The sequence below is a fragment of the Cetorhinus maximus genome, chromosome 15 (genome assembly GCF_964194155.1).
Source record: "Cetorhinus maximus chromosome 15, sCetMax3.hap1.1, whole genome shotgun sequence".
NCBI classification, from domain to species: Eukaryota; Metazoa; Chordata; class Chondrichthyes; order Lamniformes; family Cetorhinidae; genus Cetorhinus; species Cetorhinus maximus.
Genome location: NC_135893.1, coordinates 37843534 through 37866295, shown reverse-complemented (window position 1 = coordinate 37866295; position 22762 = coordinate 37843534). Strand labels below are relative to the sequence as shown.

The following is a 22762-nucleotide window of genomic DNA, read 5'->3' as shown; positions in this document are numbered from 1 at the left end:
GTAATCAACACAACAGGTGGAATTTCCTGGGAAGTATTGGTGTTAACTAGGGTGTAAGCAGGGTGGCCAACCACCCCTTATTTTACGGAATCATCCTGTATCTGAGCACACGTCCCACGTCCCCGGCTTCATGGTGCCAGGGTGCTGTTTGCCCTGTAATTCACACCATTAAACTTCATGCTCGTGGAGTACTTGCTCTCATCCTGTTTGCTTGACCACCTCCCCAGACCCCCTACCGGGCAGGCTGTCCCTTCATTTCCTCCGCAAGAGTTGGCCATCCAAATCTTCTAAGAGGAGATTTGCCGAACTGACTTGCACCCATTCTACACTTTGCCGCTACAGGCAAATTTCCTTAACATCTGCACCATTCCCAAGTTGCATATGGCACGCCCCACTTTGCTCATGAGTATAGTTCCACTCCTTCACAAAAAAGAGCGCAGAGCACTAATTTTCTGCACTTATGCCAATGCTGAATGAGCGTAAATTTACCACAAAGAATTTAAATGCTTTGGAACCCAAAGTCACTGTCTTCGATATTTTCTGCTGATGATTTTTTTTTAAGTCTCAGGAAATTTCAGTGTAAGTTGCCATTGAGCAAAAATCAGTGTAGAAATGGTTGCAATTTTCAGTGTAAGCTGGATAAAGGAAATTTCAGCCATAATGAGATTTCTCAGAGACCAATAAAATAGCACCAGGTGGGGAGGAACTCTGCCTGGTACCTGCACTGCTCAACAAGCTGTGGTTTTCCCAGAGTTGTGAATTCCACACTGGTGGTATCCATGACGATGTCGCTAAGACCAACGCTGGCCATCTTGTTGTCGTACTTTGTTCGGATCATAATTTTGTCCAGGTTAACCAATGTCATCATAAGATCTTCACGGGTCACAGGGGTACCTGACTCATGCTGCCAGTTATCCTATTAAAAAAACATGAAACATTTAAAGCAATATACAAGAGTTATCATGCCTGCTTCAACCGTTGGACATTAAATATTGAATTTTGACTCATAGCTTTAAAAAAATGCATATCTTTGAGGATAGTAAAGACAGTAAATGTCCAGAAGTCCACTTGGGCTGCACGACAGATGCCAAGATTTACCAGAGACATGGTTAAATAAGATCTTGGTTCATAAACCAGTTTCAGAACAACTTTAAGGTCATCACTTGCCAAGGCAGTTAGGTACCAAACGCCACAAAATGTTACAACCCATAATTCACATTCCCAAAGATGGAGCACCATATGATATTCAATAACTTACAGCCATGTGATAGGGTCTATATCCCACAACCCTCTGAATTACAGCCATGTCATTGGTCAGCTACTGAGAAAGCACTTACAAGTCTCTTAACTGATGATCACATACGTTGCAGGATGTGCAAACTCTAGAAATGCCCAGATTACATGAGTTAACATATTAACAACACTCAAAAGAATGGGCATGACCAGTTTCGTCCAAAAGTCACCCATGCATACTAATCAGGGAAACAACATTGGGCTGCGCATCAGGGTCAAAACATAAAACAGCCATGGAAATTTTTATTTCTTTTAAGTGGCTGTAAGTAAAATAGAATTTGTTAAACGTACGGAACTAGGATTTGTTGTTTTATTTACACTGTAGTTTTCATCCCAGGTTCTGTGAACATGATATAGCAACGGTATTCCAATAATAGTAGTAATAATAATAGTAATTGAATTGCTCCTCAAGCAAAAATACATCTTTGAGCTTCAGCAGAGACATGCTCCCACCAAAATTCAACTAGTTAATGAGCTTTTAAGTTAAATACTTTTAAATTAAATTAGAAAATGAAATATAAAAAGACGACAGTCACGAAGAACTCTATACAGCCTCTTGTTATTGATTTATTCAAATTGTGTATAAATGCCCTGAATGATTGGGGAAACAAGAGCTCGAATGAATTTAAAAAGCTGCACTTTTGTAGAAAACAAGGCTTCAAAGCTTCAATTTGTTTGGGACCAAAACTACTCAAAGCAGAGACCAGACCAGAGAAATCAGAACTAGAACAAGGGCTTCCTAGTTTCATTCGTCAAGCCCAAACGCTAGAAAATCAAAGCCTCAAGGCCTTAAGACTTCAAAGAAAATCTTGGTGCTGGTGATTATGTGTTCATTTTAATCAAAGGCACCCACTGTGACAGAAACAAGGGATCTCAACTGCTTCCACAACAATTAAAAACAAGAGTTGAAATCCAATAAAATTCTGTTGGTTCTAACATAAGACATTGGATAACTGCAGCTGGTTTTCCAGTCTGCCCCAGAACACCCAAATTTCATGTGCTGGGTCATCAGAATGGCCTGTCAGGGCCCTGATGCAGCTCCACCCCTGACAAGCCTTGCATCAGGAAACGAGCATCTACAGATGAGGAAGATGAGAATTTTAAGTAAAATTGATTGGAATTGGAAATTCCCTTCTTACCTCAGTGAACAGGATTTCCTTCTGATTAATGACACCAGGCTGGGTAGGGGTCCTCATTTTATAAATTAGTTTTCTTCCATTTCCTATTATGATCACATCTGCCTTTTCCTCAGGCTCTGCTTGCCCCCTTGCCACACTGTAGCGAACCTTGTAGCGCAGGAACCCACCGTATGAATCGACCTGCGCAAAAGACAAGTCACATTTTCAAAACAGGTGTCATTTTGGTATCCTGAACTTTAAACATGTATGAGTTGCAATAAAAAGCACTCTCTGACCTGGAAACTAACATATCCAACTATCAAGATTCAGCTCAGTTTAAGTGGATGACTATGTTAGTACACATATTTTCAACTAACTGAAACACATGTTGAATCCTTCGCCATCCAGCTCATGTAAATACCATTAAGTCAAAGATTTCTTGCCCACATTAGGCATTTTATTATACTTGCAACCCAACAGTTACATCATTTATTGATTAAAATACAATTTGTATATTTCGACATTTAGTACTGCAGAAATCACAAAGTGGGTGACAAGCCAGGCACATATCAGACATCGTGTGCATAAGGTCACATTCAGCTCATAACAAGAAAAGGTTTGTGTACAGGAGCGTTCCTTACTACATTAAGAGAAATATCTGGTGCAACCCAGAATTCCAAATAATGACTGTACCAATGGTGGATAATGAAATGTTCTTCTTCATCCTGTTAATTCTCGCATTATGCCAAATTACTGGAGAAAACTGCAAGTACAAAACCCAATGGCCTAGTGTTAAGGCCAGCTTAGATCCCATCACCACCAAAATAATGGTCAGCTTGAATTGCCTGATCAAGATAATAAAAAGATTTTACTGCCTTACGTGCAGTGATGAGATAAATCTTATTACTGTTGGCCTGTAAAGTGGCCACAGCACAAGCAGAAAGGCCAAAACACTACTTAGCGATGGATTTGACTGACTGCATTGCTAAATCAGATTAATGGCTAGCTCCTTTGCCAAATGCCTTTTATACTAATCTATACGGAAGAAAAAAAATCGTCTTTCTCAGCAAGCAGCATGTGATGGCAAATAAAATCTAACAGTTATTCGGGGATAATTGAGGCTTTTCGTTTTACTAAAAAGTCAAGCATGCGATCTGTGACTATAGGTCCAAGCATCAAAGTAAGATATTGCCACTGGATCAGGGGTCTACGTCACTATACCTACAAGATGAAATGAGAGCAAACAGAAGGACCTTTAAAAAGGATAAATTTTAGGTCACAAGAAACCAAAATTACGCCAGTATGAAATTTATGCAAAATAAAATGCTAATGCCAGGTATTAACCTTCTAATGCTTACAAACTTGGATCTCCTTTATAAATTTCCCACTGAACAATGGTTGTTGCAAGGCTCATTGAATTAGCCACGAGAACATTTGTCAACAAGACAATAATAAAGGAAAACTGAAATATCACACTGCAATACGTCACAGCCCTGATTCTGTCACAAACGCCTTCAAGTTTTTGATGCCTTTCTAAATGTCGTCGAATATAGCAAGGAGTTTATTTTAGTTAGGCTGTCCCCTTTAACAGTCAAATCAAATTAAATGAATAGACCAAAATTCTCATAAATCATTTGGACCGAGGTATAAACAGATGAGGAAAAAGAATGAAGCAAGCACAGAAGGCCTCTTATATCTAGGGAAGAATCATTGCCCGTGTCAGGGATTTTCTTTGAAATGTACACAGTTGCGTCTGGGAGGCATTAAAGGTGCAACAATCAAAGGTGAGATGAGATTAGGACTAGAATATAAAAATGATCTTGATTCGTGATGTGATAGTTAAAAAACAGAACTCACTGTCTCTTTCAAAGGAATGACCCACAAGGCAATACTTATCAGAATAATTTCTTTCCCTGTGAATTCAACACTTATAATATCTCCTGCTGCCAATCTTTGTACAAGTTTAGGATTATCGCAAACTGTGCCACATTGAGTAAAAGCTCCAAGAGGTAGAGAAATATCAGTCACAAGGAATAGTAGGAAGTGCTAGTTCAGGACAAAACAGAGCTGAGAAAAACAAATCACAGAATGGTCAATGCTGGATAATTCGTAAGTTTGAAACAGTCACAAGACAGACATCTGAAGGGCTGCCTTACACCAAAACAAATAAATAAAGGTGTCAACGAACAGGCATTATTGTGTTCTCTCCTCTTTAACCATTGAATAATTTTCTCCCTTGCCCTTTTAACTTCCCTGCCTCCATAGGCCACCTGACAAGTGTTCCACTGCAATAATAAAGGCATGGTTATTCCGACATTCACTATGCAGGCATAGCGAAACCATTAAAATTATAGAGGCTCTCAGTTTTCCTAGAAATCGATCACTCCTGCTATGAATAGCACTCTTTTGCTTCCTTTCTTGGAAGGGAAAGATAAATGCCATTAGTTACCATCACAGTTCATTCATGCATTAGGCATGGAGGGCAGGGGGTGATCACAAGCGAGAGTACACAGGCTTGCCAAGATGGCTGCTGTATGGCTCACATGCTTAAAGGAACAGCGCATCTGACCCATTTGACAACATTGCACTAATATACTTCCAAAGATGTACAGATAAGAAATTAGATAGCTGGATAATCTGCAATATCAGCAAGACAAAGCCCTTCTTTATTCTTACTCACGAGCTATGACTACAGTTTGTGCCAAGTAATAATAGCTCGAAGTGTGCATTTCATAAATCTTCACTCATAATTAAAAGCAGGACTATGATCCTGGCCAGTTTTAGTCTGAACCTCCAGTGAGGGGCAAACAGGGTGGCAAAACTCGCGAGATTAACCAACAGCTAAAGATCTCAAAAACTTCAAATGCACCTTATTTCCCAGAAACTGCCTTGGGAGAGTCCAGAATGAATCATGGCTGAGGAACCGTCTCGAGAGGTCGACCATCTGGAATTCTCCTGAGTCAAGATCCACAATCATCTGAGAGGTCGAAAGGGGAGGTGTCACTGGCTGAGCTGGTACTGTCACGTTCACACCTAGGAGAGGAAAGACAATTGTACCTCAGAATAAGGTCGAAAGCTGATTAGTTTAACGATATCCTCAACCAAGGCTGATTGTGGCTGAGCTGGACAGGACAATTCTCTGAGGATAAACAACAGACTGGAGTTCAACAACAACTTACATTTATATGGTACCTTTAACGTAATTAAACTTCCCAAGGTGCTTCGCAGAAGCATTATAAAACACCGAGCCCATTTTCTCAGCCCCAAAAGTCATGTTTCTGCATATACTCGGAGTATAGGTCAACACCCGTCACCCACTGCCTCCCTTTCCAGCTATGACATGCTATACTCGCATTAGTAGTCAGCCTCAATTTTTCACCCCACAATTGGATTTTTTACTTACCGGTACCTTATAGCTGGGTGCAAGGAACCAAGCAGACAATACTGGTGGTGTTGCATAGATGTGTGGGAGACACAGCCACACAGAGCAGGCCCAACCTAGGGAATGACAAAGAGGGGGACCAGCCACACACCCATGCCAGTGGTTCACTTTTAATACTCGGCGTTTAAATCAAGCCCATTCTTGGAGAGATTATTTGAGGCTTCAAGATCAACTCATACACTGACATCTATGGTTACAAAATTCATCTTGTATTTCTTTAGGGAGCTCCCAGATTCCTGTGCCAACTAGTAGTTAGTCACCAACTCTGCAACGTTTTCTCAATTACTCTCTACTTCTGTTTAAAGTCTCATTGTGCCAACAAAACCATTGAGTCATGAGTTTGGATGAAAATTCTATTTCTAACATTGCTGCTTCAGTTATCAGGCAAAGTAAGAGAGTGACGTTAAGATGTGTCTGCACCCCCTCCTAAGACAAACCAGCTGAGTGCAAACTCTGCTTGCAGGCAATCACTGCTACAGAGTGAAGCAGTTCCAAAAGTGCAATAAGACAACTTGCAGTCGTAATGTGGTATCAACTGCTGTGGTTTCTGGCCTTCTAGTCACATTCATAAAGTTGTATCATAATAATGAGTGACGTATCCTTTTTCCATTCTAGCCCTTTTGAGAAACATAGCTAACATGGACAGAAAGATGACCAAAGAAATCTCTCAAAAAAGTCTTCAAAGCACAAATGAAGATAGGGTTTCAAAAAGCTGCTTGCAAAGGAGCAGGCAATATTTAGAATTGTTTACCCATAAAGTTGTCTTCCTCAGTGAAACGCAGATGTATCTGGTTTCTATAGCGGCTTGTAGATTCACACTTTCTGGTAACACCAAAGCAGAAACAGGGAACACATTGCAGACTGCCCTCCACATTGAAGTGACCTTCAGAGCAGATTCCTGAAAAGCAAAACAGTGTGTTAGATTAATGGCAACTACTGGAGAGGAACAGGAAAGGAGGTAATGAAACTAAAATCCCAACTTTGTTTCACCTGTGTTTTTCTCAGACTATCAGCTGATATTTATACAACTGGATGGATTTCAGCATGGATTTGTTAAAGGAAGGTCTTGCCTCACAAATTTGTTTGAATTATTTGAGGAAGTGACAAGAAGGGTTGATGAAGGTAGTGCAGTGGTTGTTGTGTACATGGATTTTAGCAAGGCATTTGACAAGGTCCCACATTGCAAATTGGTCAGGAAAGTAAAAGCCGATGGGATTCAGGGTAATGTGGCAAACTGGATAAAAGGTTGGCTTTGTAACAGGAAACAAAGGGTAATGGTTCATGGATGCCTTTGCGAATGGAAAATTGTCTCAAGTGGTGTTCCACAGGGTTCGGTGTTGGGACCCTTGCTGTTTGTGTTATATATTAACGATTTGGACGTGAACGTGGGGGGCACGATTGGGAAATTTGCAGATGACACAAAGATTGGCCGAGTAGTGGATAGTGTGGAGGATAGCCATAATCCCCAAAATGATATAGATGGATTAGTGGAGTGGGCGGTAAAGTGGCAGATGGATTTTAACATAGAGAAGTGTGAGGTCATACATTTAGGGAGGTCAAACAGTTATAGGGATTTCACAATAAATGGGAATATACTAAGAGGGGTAGATGAAGTGAGAGATCTTGGCTTACAAGTACACAGGTCCCTGAAGGCAGCAGTTCAAGCAGACAAGATTGTAAAGAAGGCATATGGAATGCTCTCCTTCATTGGCAGATGTATAGAATATAAAAGTAAGGATATAATGTTGGAATTGTATAAAACACTGGTGAGGCCACAACTGGAGTACTGTGTGCAGTTCTGGTCACCACATTACAGGAAGGATGTAATAGCTCTGGAGAGAGTGCAGAGGAGGTTTACAAGAATATTGCCAGGGTTAGAAAAGTGTAGTTACGAGGAGAGATTGGATAGGTTGGGGTTAATTTCCTTAGAACAAAGAAGGCTGAGAGGTGACTTGATTGAGGTGTACAAAATTATGAGGGGAATAGATAGAGTGGACAGGATAAAATTGTTTCCCTTGGTGGAGAATTCTAGAACCAGGGGACATAAATTCAAGATAAGTGGCAGAAGGTGTAGGGGGGACATGAGGAAGAACTTTTTTACGCATAGGGTAGTGGGTGTCTGGAATTTGCTGCCCAAGTTAGTGGTAGAGGCAGAAACTCTAAACTCTTTTAAAAAGTACCTGGATCTGCACCTTAAGTGCTGTAAGCTGCAGGGCTATGGGCTAGGTGCAGGGAGGTGGGATTAGAAAGGGCACCTGGGTGTCCTCGGGCTGCCATGGACAAGATGGGCCGAATGGCCTCCTTCTGTGCTGTAACTTTTCTATGGTTCTATGGATCTCAATGGCTAGATACCATCATTCTGAAACAATTGCATTTGTCCATCCTTGCTTGTTTGAAAGCAATTTACTTGTAGGATTTTCAGTTATTTCAGATATTTTCCATTCACCTTTTTTTAATTGTCTCTCCCTTGGCCCCTCCCCATCTGCCCACACTCCCAACTCAGACCATTCAAGAATTCAACCCATTTTACCATGTCCGGCTAGAGAAGTCATGAATAGACTGCTGAAAAAGTAAGGAACGCAGTGCCGATTAATCAGGTTGAGATTGTAAATTCACCATAAACCACTTCTAGACTGCCAACCTGTCAATTCAATTCCTTCATAACAAAATATTGAAATTATAGTTTTGGAAATTAAAACAAAAACAGAAATATGAGACTGAGCCACATAAAGTGATATTAGGACAGATGACCAACAGCTTGGTCAAAGAGGCAAGTTCTAAGAAGTGCCTTAAAGGAGGAAAGCAGATAGAAATAAACTTCTTCAACCAAACAGTGGTGACAACGTGGAACTTGTGACTACTGGGAGTGGAAGCAAATAGTGTAGATGCATTTAAGGGAGGCTAGACTAGAGGGTTACAATGATAGATTTAGATGAGGAAAGATGTGAGGAGGCTCGAATGGAGCACAGACTAGTTGGGCTGAATAGCCTATTTCTGTGCCTTATATCCTATGTAATCCTGCAGAGCAGTTGCAGAATCAGTCAAAGGAAGATGTCACAAAATCAATTGTACAAATTTTATTTTAATGTTCTTTCTTCATCCCCTGAAAGGACTGACTCTTTGCTGGATCACAATTCCATTTCTGCCAGTCAGCTTCCAGTGCCAGGCATGCTGGTGCCAAGCATCTGCTGACTGCACAACTATGTGGGGCATCACACCTGTGTTCCAGCCTCCTCTCGCTCTGACAAGGGTGGACTGGTGCCAAACCAGCGGATCAATCTTCCCGTCCCTGTCCCAATGGTTCAAACACGAATTGAAGAGTTCTTGCCGCCACCTGAGAAAAGCTCGCTCCACACGGAGCAGGCAATGATCTCCAGCCTCGCAGGTTCTGCATGACTTAGCTCCTCTCAAAGCACACTTGCTGCGCCTTGTGGGAGCATTTCAATAATTTAAGCAAAAGGGTGGACAGTGTTAATGGTCAGGTAGGGATGCAGCAGGGTGCAACTGACAACATGTAATGTGAGTTCAAAGCTGAAAAATAGCTGGGCAATGAATGGCATTTGGCCCTCAGAATATTTGGAGTGGAGAATAATTCTATTGGTGACAACAACTGATTAACTATTGATCCCCACGCCCAGTATAAGGCTTATCTGGTTGTTCCCTGCCTTACCCACTCTTTTCACCATCCACCCCACATGGGAAGTTCCCGGCTGCACAGGGTCAACCAAGTTCATTGCAAGGGAAACATCAGATGGATTACTCTTCTGGTTTGGTCAAGAGATATCTATCATTCCTTAGCATCTGCAAAAAGCCAGGGAGCAAATTTGTACCACTGATCCTTAAATATTAAAACCAACAGGACCAAAGGTTTGCCTACAAACTGAAAGGTGGATTTCTGGAGTATAATAGAAGTCCATCCCTGTGTCAATGGCCTCCATTGTCAATTCAAACTCCTGACCAGCCACAGAGTTTGGAATTAATGCTTACAATGATGAATCAAGGATGTTCTATATTATTAACTAATACTTTCTGTTGAGCTTAGTGTGAAGGGTTACCTGGATTGGATTGCAAAATCAGCAGCGCATCAGGGATTGCGAAGATCATTCCTTTGGCGTTGATGGCCTCACAGGTGTACGCTCCTTGATCTGACTCCTTGACATCCCTAATGATCAGTGTGCCCTGGCCATTCTGGCTAGTCATGCTAACTCTGCAGAAAAAATAAATCAATGAGAATCAGTCGCAGTTGTCTTTTTGGCATAAAGCTGTGCTAGAACAACACGCTACACTAGTGTGTGTCCAGAGACTCACCGCAAACTCAAATTGCGCTAGCCCACATTCCAAAACAATAAGTAAGTTTCCTTAACTTGACAGGAAGGCTGCTGTAAGCACATGCAAACTGCATATGCTAAGTAATGCAACATAGATCCCATATAATTTCATTTATAGTCAGGAAACATGGACAGTGTATTTTGCCGTTTCAACACCCTATCATTATTAGCCGCTCTTTTCCCTTGTTCTGGACCTGAAATTTCCCTTATAGCCCATCAGTAGGGGAGGGTGGGGAGGGTGCAGCAGAGGCAAGGGGAAAGTTGAAGAGAAAGCAGGGGAAAGAGAGGAGAGGGTGAGAGAGAAAGAAATAGAGAAAGAAAAAGAAATAGACCCGTTTACCTTCATGCAGCAACACACAAAACATCTGTTTGACATAATCATTTTTCTTGTGCTACAGTCTCCTCAGTCCAAGGAATAACGCTTGGATATACACATTAAAAATTATGAGGGTATAACATGTTAGAGAATGCCATGAGTCTGAATACAGTGCCCTGTAGCTTTTAGTGAGGAATATTCAGGACTATTGTAAAGACCCCACAAATACACTACCTCTAATTACAGTAATAAGCTAATGATTTGGAAAATTCAAAGGAAGAATGGTTGTAATTTTAGAAAGCTGGAAACACTAAACCAATTAAAATACAGGAAAAATCATTAAATTATGCACCCACTGACTTCATTACAGTCTTGGCTCTGTTTAGAGAGCTCTGCACATAGGGAAAAGACAAGTAACAACTGAGAATCTGTAGCACTGGGTGACATTACAGCAGGGTCAGCATGGTTTCTTAGGCTAGTTTGGATCATCTTAGCAGGTCAGAGGGAGAATTCCCAGATTTTATTTTTCCCCAACTTGACCAAGGTTTTTACCCAGTTTTTCACCTCTCCCAGGTTTTTTTTCTTCACTCATTGAGGGGACATGGATGTCACTGACAGGGCCAGTGTTTGCTGCCCATCCCTAATTGCCCTTGACCCGAGTGGCTTACCAGGCATTATCCCTTGTGGGGATAATGGGCACATTGCTAACGTTCAACCAACTCACAGACCACGTAATAGTTACCTGCTGGTAATAGGGATGTGACCCCAGTTCAATCTCCACGTAATGATTGGAGTCGGAACACCTGCCGCCATACAAGTTAATGTGATGGTAGCTCCACGCTTCACCATGACTGTTTCTTGTGGTGGTGTGATGACCTGGGGAGGAGCTGTAGAGAATAATATTCAACAATGACTTATAACCCTACACACCTCTGTGCCAATTTCTTGGTCATAGATTAAGAACAGCTTCAAGTCAAAACAGAAGAATCTTCAAATAAATTGAGCTTTAAAGACTCGATGGGAAAGAAAAAGAAGTGTCATTGGCAGTTTCAACAAATGTCCCATCCAGGAGAGGGGACGGCTCATGATCACAAAACCCACCGTTGTGAGCTCTCGGTCTTAACCCTGCTGCGATGGGAAGAAACAAAACAGAAGCCCACATTGGTTCTTAAAAAAAAAGGATGGTGACAAGAAAGCAAAATCAGCAACAATATGACGACAAGTTCCCATTGGACTCTGCAGACTATCGACCTGCCTCCCAAATCACTATCATATTCTTTTTGTTTAAAAAACAGACCAGTGACTTAATTCATTATTTCAACCTTGGAACCATTTTATCAAAGTAATATTTGCCTTTATGCAGTGCCTTTGAAATGCCTCAGAGGCTCGTTCAGTGAATGACTTTTCCTTCATAAATCGCTAGTTAGGCCCCGACTGGAGTACTGCATCCAATTCTGTGCACCACACTTTAGGAAGGAAATCAAGGCTTAGAGAGGGTCTGGAGGAGATTTATTAGGGTTAGAGGACTTCAGTTATGTGGAAAGACTTGAGGAGCCAGGGTTGCAGTCCTTGGAGCAGAGATGATCAGAGGTGTTCAAAATCATCAAGGGTTGAAGCAGCTGTTTCTGATAGCAGAAGATAGAAAGAGGCCATTCAGCCCATCTTGTCAGAGTTAGCTCTTTGAAAGAGCTATCCAATTAGTCTTACACCCCTACTCCCCCACCCCAACAAAGAATACCAACAAAATAAGTAACATGAACGCAAATTTCAAAGTGGGAGTTTCAACAAAGCTTCAATATCGTCCTCACTTCCCTGAATGCAAACATGGCCAACAAAGTGGATTAGTTAGGGCGACACAGTTTCTTTACATAATGACAGCACTGATTACTTACTGCATCCAAATTCATCTGACCGATCAGGACAGTCAGCCTCCTCATCACACTGATAACTTGCCGGGATACACGTTTGGGTTGAAACACAGACAAATTGCTCAGGAGCACACGTATCTCCAGGTCCTTTGGTGGCTGAAAGTTGACAGAACACTTTTACTAGAACTTATTCACTGGAAAAGACATTGATCAGATCTCACACCACACAGCCTGCTCATGGTTTACAATGTGTCCGGTTGGGGGGGGGGGTCACAGATGACATAAACAAGAGAAAAATATCAGGGCAATATAGCGATTAAGCAAAAAAGTTACATGTCAATCCCTTATCTTCATTTCATCTGGCTTTAAGTTTGTGAGTCATAAAGTATGAGCATATATTCTGCCAGGTAAGTTTATCTTCAGATTTGGGTTTAATATGAGAGTGGCCACCTGCGATGGATCCCGTCGAGATTTAGGTGTTCTTCATTCTGTATCCTAAAGTTCGACATTTTGAGAACTAAACTTTCATATTCATTGCCTAGGTAGACAGTGGCCTAAATTTCCTAGTTTATCATTCTGCATTAGAACAATACCGATCAAAAAATCCAGGCCATGATCTCCAAACGTGTCTCTACAAGAGTGAAACTGGTCATTCACAGTGGCCAGCTTTCCCTTCAACTGGTTGGAATTCTTAGACCACCATCAGCAAAATCACTGACACACGGACACAACCTGTACAGGAGTCAGGTCTAATGATATACTACAGATGATGAGCACCCTCTTAAATCTGTCAGCAACGCTTGCACTGCCATTTGTCTGCACTGTAACATCCCCAGACCATATATCAACAGCAATTAGAAATAAAAAGGCATTAGCCCAATGTAGATTTCTCTCTCTCTCATTAGGTCCCATGTCCTAAGAAGGCGTTGGTGACCATGAACCTCCATATTAATCTTGCTCTGCAGGTGTGGGTCATCTTTGTTGATGGTACATTTATCCAGCTTGCAAGGCTCTTTAGAAAGATTGTTCTTTGTCTACCTCGATCTCTTTTACCATCGATCTTTCCCATCAGCATCAGACTTTCTAAATCATGATTTCTTATTATGCGCCCAAGAAATTCCAACTATCTCTTCCTGAACTTGGTCGGCAGAGTTCTTCTGGTCTCAGATTTTACTAGCACTTCTTCACTGCTGGTGTGACTTGTCCAAGATATCTTCATTATTTGCCTCAAAAACCGTAAGTCTGCAGCTTCAATTCTTCTCTGCATTGCTTCACTGATTGTCCCAACACTCACTTTTATATGTCAAAATTGGTGTGATGTTGCATTCCAGGATTCTCAGCTTTGTTTTCACGGCTAATTTTGAGTTGATCATAATCTTTTCTATTTTTTTGAAATGCATCTTTGACCATTCCAATCCTTCGTCTTACTTCTTGGTTGCACTTTCCATCCAATGTTAACATACGTCCTGGATAACAAAATTAGTTTACTTGTGTGACCTTTTCATTCTTCACTGTGATCTCACATCCTGGTGTGATTTTCTTTGGATGATTTTCTTTTTTTTCCAATTTATGCTCAGCCCTTTCTCCTCACTACTCTATCCAAAATCTTTGCCGACTCTGCAGAGAAACTTCAAATGAGAACAGTGTCATCGGCGTATCTTATATTATTAAAGTTGTAGCCTCCAACTAATAATCCAGGAAGGTCTTCAATCTCTTGAAGAATATTTTCACGATATAAACTGAATAAATTTGTGGAGGAAGTACCCCTGTCTGACCCTGTTTTAATCTTCACAAAATCTCTTACATCATTCTTAACTTTCACAGCTGCAGTTTGTTCACAATGAAAATTTCTCATTATTCTCAGATCCTTGCCTTCAAGGTCAAGAGGCTTTAACACATCAGTTCTCCATGTTTCACCTCATCAAATACCTTACTATAATCAATAAAACACACGACTACATCTTTTTTCGTTTCCATAGCTCTTTCTGATAGCATTTCTTATTCCTTTATCTTCTACAAAACCACATTGAAGAGCTGAAGTTTCTGGCTTTATCTTGCCCCTGGCCCTTTTCATGTGTACTCGACGAAGGATCTTAGCAATGTGACTCATCAGGCTGAGAATGCGATGGAGTTCACATTCAATTTCTCCGGGCATTTTAGGGAGTGCAAGAAATATTGATTTACTTAAGTGAGAGACTTAATTACTTTCTCTTAATTAGCATTTCATTACAATAACCCACTTCCTGCAATCGAAAACCAGCCCGAGTACAAAGAGTTTTAAATGAATTAGCTGACAAAGCACATCAACGTGCAATCTGTTTCTGGGGCAGGGATATGGCTGAAGGATACTTTCCGCTGACTTACGACAGTATTCTTCATCAGAGTTGTCTCCGCAATCGTTATCGCCATCACAATGCCACAGCTTCAGGGCACAGCGACCGTTCTTGCACTTGAACTCATTGGGCTCACATGGTGATGGCGTTCCTAGGGAACAAGAAAAAGTGAATTCACATTGCCTGAGCTGTGCTTTTCAAAAATTGCCCGATACAAAACAATTAGATCTACTGCTGCATGTCCCCTGGCTTTGCCTATGGAGACTGAGTGCCCAGACTGATGCTGTATATGTAAGTTTAGGGACCTGCCACTTCTGGGACTTAGGAAGAAAAGATGCACATAATGGAAGTGCAACTGTTTGTCACAGAATGATATCAAAATAAGGAGTGTGAGATTGACATACCAAATTTAATAATATATTGTATAGATTTATGGAAGTAAATGTGGAGAATAGCTTTCACCCCTCAACTAATCGGTGGCTAAATGGAGTTTTCTGTTGTAGTGAGATACTGAGTAGAAGAGTATGGTGTTGAGGGTGATATATTAGCATGGGTAGAGTATTGACTAACTAACAGGAAAGGGGTAAATGGGTCATTTTCAGGTTCATAAACTGTAGCAAGTGGAGTGCCACAGGGAGCAGTGCTGGAATCTAGACCATTTGCAATGTATATTTCTGACTTGGATGAAGGGATCAACTGCACTGCAGTCAAATTTATTGACAATACAAAAATAGGCATAAGTTCTGAGGGAGATACAATGATTCTGCAAAGGGATATAGATAGGTTAAGTGAGTGGGCAAAAATTTGGCAGATGGAGTACAATCTGAGAAAAATGTGAGGTTGTCTACTTTGGCAGGAAGAACAGAAAAGCAACATATTATTTAAAAGGAGAGAGACCTCAGAATGCTGAGATACAAAAGCATCTGGGTGTCTTTGTACATGAATCACAAAAAGTTAGCATGCAGGTACAAAAAGTTAGCATGCAGGTACAAGTAGTTAGCAACCCAAATGGAATGTTGACCTTTATTGCAAGGGGGGTGGAGCATAAAAGTAGGGAAGTCTTGCTACAAAGGTACAGGGCAATGAGAAGGCTGCATCTGAAGTATTGTGTAGTTTTAGTCTCCTTACTTAATGAGGGATATACTTGCATTGCAGTCAATTAAGGAAGGTTCACTAGGTTGGTTCTTGGGATGAAGGAGCTGTCTTATTATTGTCGAGTTAAGGCCACAATCAGGTCAGCCATGATGCTATTGAATAGCGGAGCAGGCCGAATGGGTTGAATGACCTACTCCTGCGCCTCTTTCTTATAATCTCATGAAGATCCTAGCATCAATCCCTAAATCAGAGTTTGTGGGTCTCAGTTAGGGCTATCAGTGGGGTCACAAATTGTCTTTTATCCCTGGGTTAAGGAGGAGGACAAATTAAATGGGTGTTAGTTTTGTCCAAGTCTGATCCAGTGAGGCCGGTTGGAAAATTCCACGTGTGTTTGGACAGTTTGAGGGGAGCGGATAAAATGTGGCTGTGAACACCACCTCATGGCTGACCAGACCCAGGATACTTGCCATGCAGGTTCAGAAGGGAAGTGTCTACTTGAATGAGGTACATGAGGTTTCTGGGCAGCCACAGTGGTGTGCCAGCCCCCATCCAGGCCTGAATTAGTGGTATCCATTGGATGAGGCAATAAACTGAGACTCCATCTGACTCTTTAGGGAGACATAACACATCTCACTGCACATTTCAAAGATAAGCAGAGGCATTTTCCTGATGCCCTGGTCAATATTTATTCCTCGACCAAAACCACCAAGAGCAGGGTAACTGGCCACTCAGCTCACGGTGTGTGTTAGATCGGAATGTGGAAGGAATCAGTTACCCTATTGGCTGTCTAACAGCAGTGACAACTCTTCACAAGTCATTCACATGCCCTAAGAATGGAAGTGGTGCCATATAAATGCAAAGTCTTTCAGGATTGAGGAGAAACAGAGCACTTGGCTGTGCCTCAACAATTTTATTTTGAAGTATAAATTCTTCAAACTCTGTTTTCAAAAGGACTTGGTGGGAGGGCTGCTTCTTTCCTCCCACTCTTCACGCACCAAGTCCTTCACCCTTCAGCTTACTCAACATCTTATCTCAGCATCTCAAGGTCCCAGGTGCTGGTTCAAAGCCTCCAAGAAGTTGGATGCCAGAGTGATCTCCAGTTACCTTTAATTGTTAAGCTCAGTCTCTGATAGTCTTTCGTGGTTAAGCAAGAAATAACTATATTTCAGAACTACAACTGAGGGGGCATCACAAGAATCTGGGCAGATCAGAGTGTGGGGGGGTGGTTTAGGAGATGTAGAAGTATGACAGAGAAGGTCAAGTGGTTCATCAGCATCTTGTAAAACAACAACTTACATTAATGTGGCATCTTTAACGTAGTAAAATGTTCCAAGATGCTACACAGGAATGATATCAAACAGAATTTAACAGTGAGCCACATCAGGAAACAACTGTTGGCCAAAAACTGGATCAAGTAGGTAAGTCTTAAAGGGTGACTTAAATGGGGGAGCAGGGGAGAGGGGCTTGGGGAGAGGGGCCAATAGTGGAGTGATTAAAATCATGGTGGCACAAAACAGCAATTTATGGCAAAGTGCAGTCCCACAGGCACCACAGGACTGATAATCCTGGTCAGTAATATCATTCGGACATTCAATCCACAATATAGCCTGACCCTGGCTCTTCCCCAATGTGTGTGCATGGAAACCTCTAAGATTGGTTCATTGTCTCTATGACCATTATATTCACACACTTTCCAGCAGGGGTCAGAGGTAACCAATTAGAAGTGGAGGTCATAGCCAATTTTCTGCATTTGAGGCTGGAAACACCTTAGCAATTCTCCATTGCTGCTTATTTTCCAGAACATTCTAACAGTTAATAACAGCAATGTTCAGTTCCCTTCTTATGTGAAAACCAGTGACAAAAAATAATTCAACAACAACAAATGCTCTTCATGCTCTCCTAAACAAATTAGTGCTCAGGAAATTCTACTTCAGGTACTTACCACAGTCCAGCTCATCGCTTCCGTCAGTGCAATCCCTTTCTCCGTCACACAGGTAGTCCCTGGGGATACACTGCCCATTCTGGCACACTGCCTTGTCTATTGGGCAGGGTCTCAGCACGTCAATAGTGGGGGGAGTCGGTGCTGCAGTAACCAGCGGCCTTGGTGGTCGTCGCTCTGGTTTGGCTGTAATAAATGCAGGTGTTGTAGGGGCTGCCGGTGTTCTTGGCCGAATGGGTGGAACAGTGGAAACTGGTTCAATTACATCCGCTGTGGGTTTTGAAAATGTAATATGCAGATGTGAGAACCAAGACTTCTTAGTGCAGATAGACCATCCCGGCTAAAGCTTTCCTTACAGGGCTCGGAAAAGTCATTTCTAATTTTACTCTCTGAGAATTCAACCTTAATATTTACACCTTGCAATGATTGATATTATACCCCAATAATTTCACATGTGTACAAGTTAATCTCAGAGAGTGGCACAAAATGGGTGTTATCATCCCACACCTTTTACTCCCACACACTTTCTTTTGCAATGACATTTGTTGGGTGGGCTGTAAAACAGGCGTCAGGGTCACTATCCCCCAAACAGCTAGCAACCAGGATGAATTTACACCCTATTAACTCTATTTTCCACCCACTGTCTACTGGCAATTGTGGAAGGGCAGCACAGGGCGGGAAGCATGAGGCCAGAAAACTGCCATAGTTTTCCCTTCATTGTAAAGGAATCATTGAGAGGGATGGGACAGGGAGGCCAGGTGGTGAGTGTTCAAGTTGTAAACGTGTACTAAGTGGTGAAAAAATGCACTTCGAAAATAAATCACAGAAAGTTGAGGCCACAGGCTCCAAAAGGACACATTAAGGTTCCCTTAATAACAGGTTGCTTAGAGGTTTTAAGGGCCAACAGAAGCAGATGTAGGAAAGTTGATGTTGGAATACTGATGGAACTTTCCTTGCAGATGGGCACAGATTGGTTGCAGAACTTGTCCCTACTGTAACACACCAGTGTCATGGACTGTTCATATTTAGATATTGTAGTGAACCAGCCTGAGACATAGGGAAGAGAGGCCAACGAGGTTTAAAAGATACTGGAACATTCTATCGTCAATTTTCTTCCCTGGGGTTTAAAGCAAGTTTCAATCTTAAATGCACTTGAAGCACTGAGAAATTCTTAAAGATTAGACAGCACACAGTTTGAATCACAAAACATTGGCATGCAGTAATTAGGAAGACAAATGGCACGTCGGCCTTTATTACAAGGGAGTTGGAGAATAAAAGTAGAGAAGTCTTGCAACAGCCGTACAAGGTATTGCTAAGACCACACCTGGAGTACAGTGTGCAGTTTTGGTCTCCTTACTTATGGAGAGTTATTTTTGCATTGGAAACAGTTCAGAGGAGCTTCACCAGGCGGGTCCCTGGGATGAAGGGGTTATCTTATGAGGAAAAGTTGAGTAGGTTGGGCCTGTACTCAATGGAGTTCAGAAGGATGAGAGATGATCTTGTTGAAACATAAAAAACCCTGAGGGGGCTTGACAGGGTAAATGCGGAAAGGATATTTACCCTCATGAGGGAATCTAGAACTAGGGGGCACAGCTTAAAAATAAGGGATCTTCCATTTAACACAAAGATGAGGAGACATTTCTTTCTCAGACGGTTCTTAGTCTGTGGAATTCTCTTCCCCAGAGAGCAGTGGAGGCTAGGTCATTGAGTACATTCAAGGCTGAGTAAGACAAATTTTTCACTGACAAGGAAGTCAAAGATTATGGGGGACAGACAGGAAAATGGAGTTAAGACCACAGTCAGGTCTGCCATGATCTTACTGAATGGTGCAGCAGGCTCAAGGGGCTGAATGGCTTACTCCCACTCCTATTTCTTATGATCAATCAGCCCAACCAGTCCATACCAATGATAATTCTCTATTCAAGCCTCGTGCCATGTTTCCTCACCTATATCTACCACTATAACCCTCTATTCTCTTTGCCTCATGTGCTTGTCCAGCTTCCCTTTAAATATTTCTGTTCTATTGTTTCAACCACTCCCTGGGGTAGTGAGCTCCACATTCTCGCCATCCTTTGGGTAAAAGAGTTTCTTCTGAATTGCCTACTGGGCGTCTAGGTGATTATCTTATATTGATGGCCTCTAGTCATGTTCTTCACTACAAGAGGAAACATCCTCTCTATATTGAGAATATCAAAGACCTACGGTTTACGTGTAATTATATATTTATTAATCCAGAGATGTGGGTATTATTGACAAAGTCGGCATTTATCGCCCATTACTAGTTCCCTTCACATGGTCAGCATTCTTATTGAAGCGCTGCAGTCTGGGTACGCTGAGGCGCTGCAGTCTGGGTACGCTGAGGCGCTGCAGTCTGGGTACGCTGAGGCGCTGCAGTCTGGGTACGCTGAGGCGCTGCAGTCTGGGTACGCTGAGGCGCTGCAGTCTGGGTACGCTGAGGCGCTGCAGTCTGGGTACGCTGAGGCGCTGCAGTCTGGGTACGCTGAGGCGCTGCAGTCTGGGTACGCTGAGGCGCTGCAGTCTGGGTACGCTGAGGCGCTGCAGTCTGGGGACGCTGAGGCGCTGCAGTCTGGGGACGCTGAGGCGCTGCAGTCTGGGGACGCTGAGGCGCTGCAGTCTGGGGACGCTGAGGCGCTGCAGTCTGGGTACGCTGAGGCGCTGCAGTCTGGGTACGCTGAGGCGCTGCAGTCTGGGTACGCTGAGGCGCTGCAGTCTGGGTACACTGAGGCGCTGCAGTCTGGGTACGCTGAGGCGCTGCAATCTGGGTACTGAAGCTGCTCCCCCGGTGCTAGTAATGTTAGTTGGGGGGCATTGCATTTTGATACGGACTCCCACAGAGACACTGCTTCATAATACTGGAAAACACAGGCCACTTTGAAATTGGTATTTATTTCTTGTAAACAGGAAAGAAATTTCAGAAAACATCAAGATAATTAGTTTAAAATAAAAACTATTCCTTGAAGCAATTCTATCTGCTTGCTGTGGTCAATGCCAAGAGCAAGTAAATATTATCCCACCTGTTTGTTCACCAGGAGAGCTATAATGATATAAAATCCACCCAAATGATACAGCAGGGAGACAAGTGAAGGTCACCAGTTTATTGCTGGTCCAAGTTTTAAATAACAAGGGATCTTTCTACTTGGTCTGAGAACAATCGTCACACCAACTTCTTCCGGAAGTAAGAGAAACTCTACAATCCTCGCCAATGTATGTGTTGGAGGACAAGGCCTCGAAAGGCCTAACAAGCCTCTCCAACCAAATACCCCACTGGCTTCCTCTGTAGTTTACCCATCTGAAACCAGCAAGAGGGAAGCCATGATATTGGAGACAGATTCTGAAAGTAGCAGCTGGCACCAATGAGAAGCTATCCAGATCTTAACCAATCATGAGAAGCCATGGGATGATGTCCAAGGTGATGTTGCACAGTTGGTACAAGAATACTTTAAACATTTAAAACAAAAATATTAAACTCAAAACCAAACAAACAATATCCCAGTGGGCACTGTGGACCGTAACAACAACATATAATTACATAGCACCTTTAACAGAATAAAAATGTTCCAAGATACTTCAGAGGCTAGATAAAATAAAATATGATACCAAGCAATGTAAGGAGGTGAGGTCAGGTGACCAAATGCTTGGTCAAAGGGGTAGGTCTTAAGGAGTGTCTTAAAGGAAAAAAGTGAGGTAGTGAGATGGAGAGGCTTGGGAGGGACTTCCAGAGCTTAGGGCCTAGACAACGGAAGGCACAGCCACCAGTGACAGAGTAATTAAAATCGGGGGTGTTCAAAAGGCTAGAATTAAAGGAGTGTGGATATCTCAGAGGGATGTGGAGCTGGAGGATGTTACAGAAATAGGCAGGGGGTGAAGCAATGACAAGAATTTTAAAAATGAGGCATTGCTTAATCAGGAGCTAATGCAGGTCAGTGAGCACAGGGGTCATGGATCTGGCGCGAGTTAGGACAAGGACAGTAGAGTTCTGGATGACCTCAAGTTTATGGAGGGTAGAATGTAGCAGCCCAGCCAGGAGTATGTTGGAAGAGTTAGAAATAGCAAAGGTAGGGATGAGCATTTCAGCAGCAGATGAGCTGAGATGGGGCAGAGATGGGTGATGTAACAGAGGTGGAAATAGGTGGTTTTCGTGATGGTGCAGATATGTGGTTGAAAACTCTGTAAAATAGGAGTAAGTTTGGGAGACAAGAGAGATGACCCAGTCTCTGGGTTGTTGGTCCAGTACATTACTGCAGGGTTTTCAACCTCTGCTTCTGAGACAACCCCTCCTGTATTGTAAAAAAACTCCAAGGACCTCTTGTAAAACAAGTACTTTTTCTAAGAAAAAATTGTTATACAATTAAACATGTATTTACTAATTTTGTTTTACTTAATGTGAAACTTGTTACTAAGCAATAATTCTGACAAGACATGAAGGTATTGGATGAAAAATTATCCCCTGGTATTGATTGTGGCATTTACGACGAATTTTCCTGTTCTTTGTAATTTATCTTGTTGCTACTGATTTATTTTTGCTGATATTGGTCTCACTGAAGTCTGTACACGGTCACTGAGGTTAATAAACTGTGGCTCAGGTTAGTGGTGTTCTGCTGAAGCTGGTTGAGTGTTACTTAGGTTGGTAAGTTGGCACTGAGTCTGCTCATTATTATGAGGTTAAGGCTGGACCAAGGTTGTTCGAGCTCTGCTTAAGTGAGAAGATCATCACTGAGGCCGGTGAACTGACAGAGGCTGGTAAAGTCATAGTGAAATTAGCAGATGGTCATAGAGGTTGGTAAACTGTCAGTAAGGCTGATAATATGTTACTGGAGCTCAGAGTATTGATGAAACCAATGGTGTTGATGCCATTAGAGCTCTCACTTCTCTCATCCGTTACTAGAGAGCTGAGCAGAGCGTGTCTGCTGAGACAGGACAGCGTCTCCATAACGACAAGGCTGACTGATGACCATGAGGCTCTGGGGCCCAGTGGTGCTTTCCATGGCAGGCCCGGACCTTATTCAGCA

The 22762-nt window shown here is 42.3% G+C and overlaps 1 protein-coding gene across 1 annotated transcript in view; it reads right to left on the bottom strand.

Moving 5' to 3' along the window:
• The window catches only part of hspg2 (heparan sulfate proteoglycan 2), a 524258-nt gene that overhangs the window by 275063 nt on the left and 226433 nt on the right, over positions 1-22762 (bottom strand). Inside the window, exons 8-16 of the mRNA XM_078558280.1 lie at positions 17736-18002; positions 14730-14849; positions 12390-12521; positions 11240-11384; positions 9909-10060; positions 6605-6751; positions 5281-5444; positions 2433-2612; positions 720-916 (exon numbers count right to left, since the gene is read on the bottom strand). Coding sequence (XP_078414406.1) covers positions 720-916; positions 2433-2612; positions 5281-5444; positions 6605-6751; positions 9909-10060; positions 11240-11384; positions 12390-12521; positions 14730-14849; positions 17736-18002 — 1504 coding nt within the window. The remainder of the gene's footprint in view (positions 1-719; positions 917-2432; positions 2613-5280; positions 5445-6604; positions 6752-9908; positions 10061-11239; positions 11385-12389; positions 12522-14729; positions 14850-17735; positions 18003-22762) is intronic.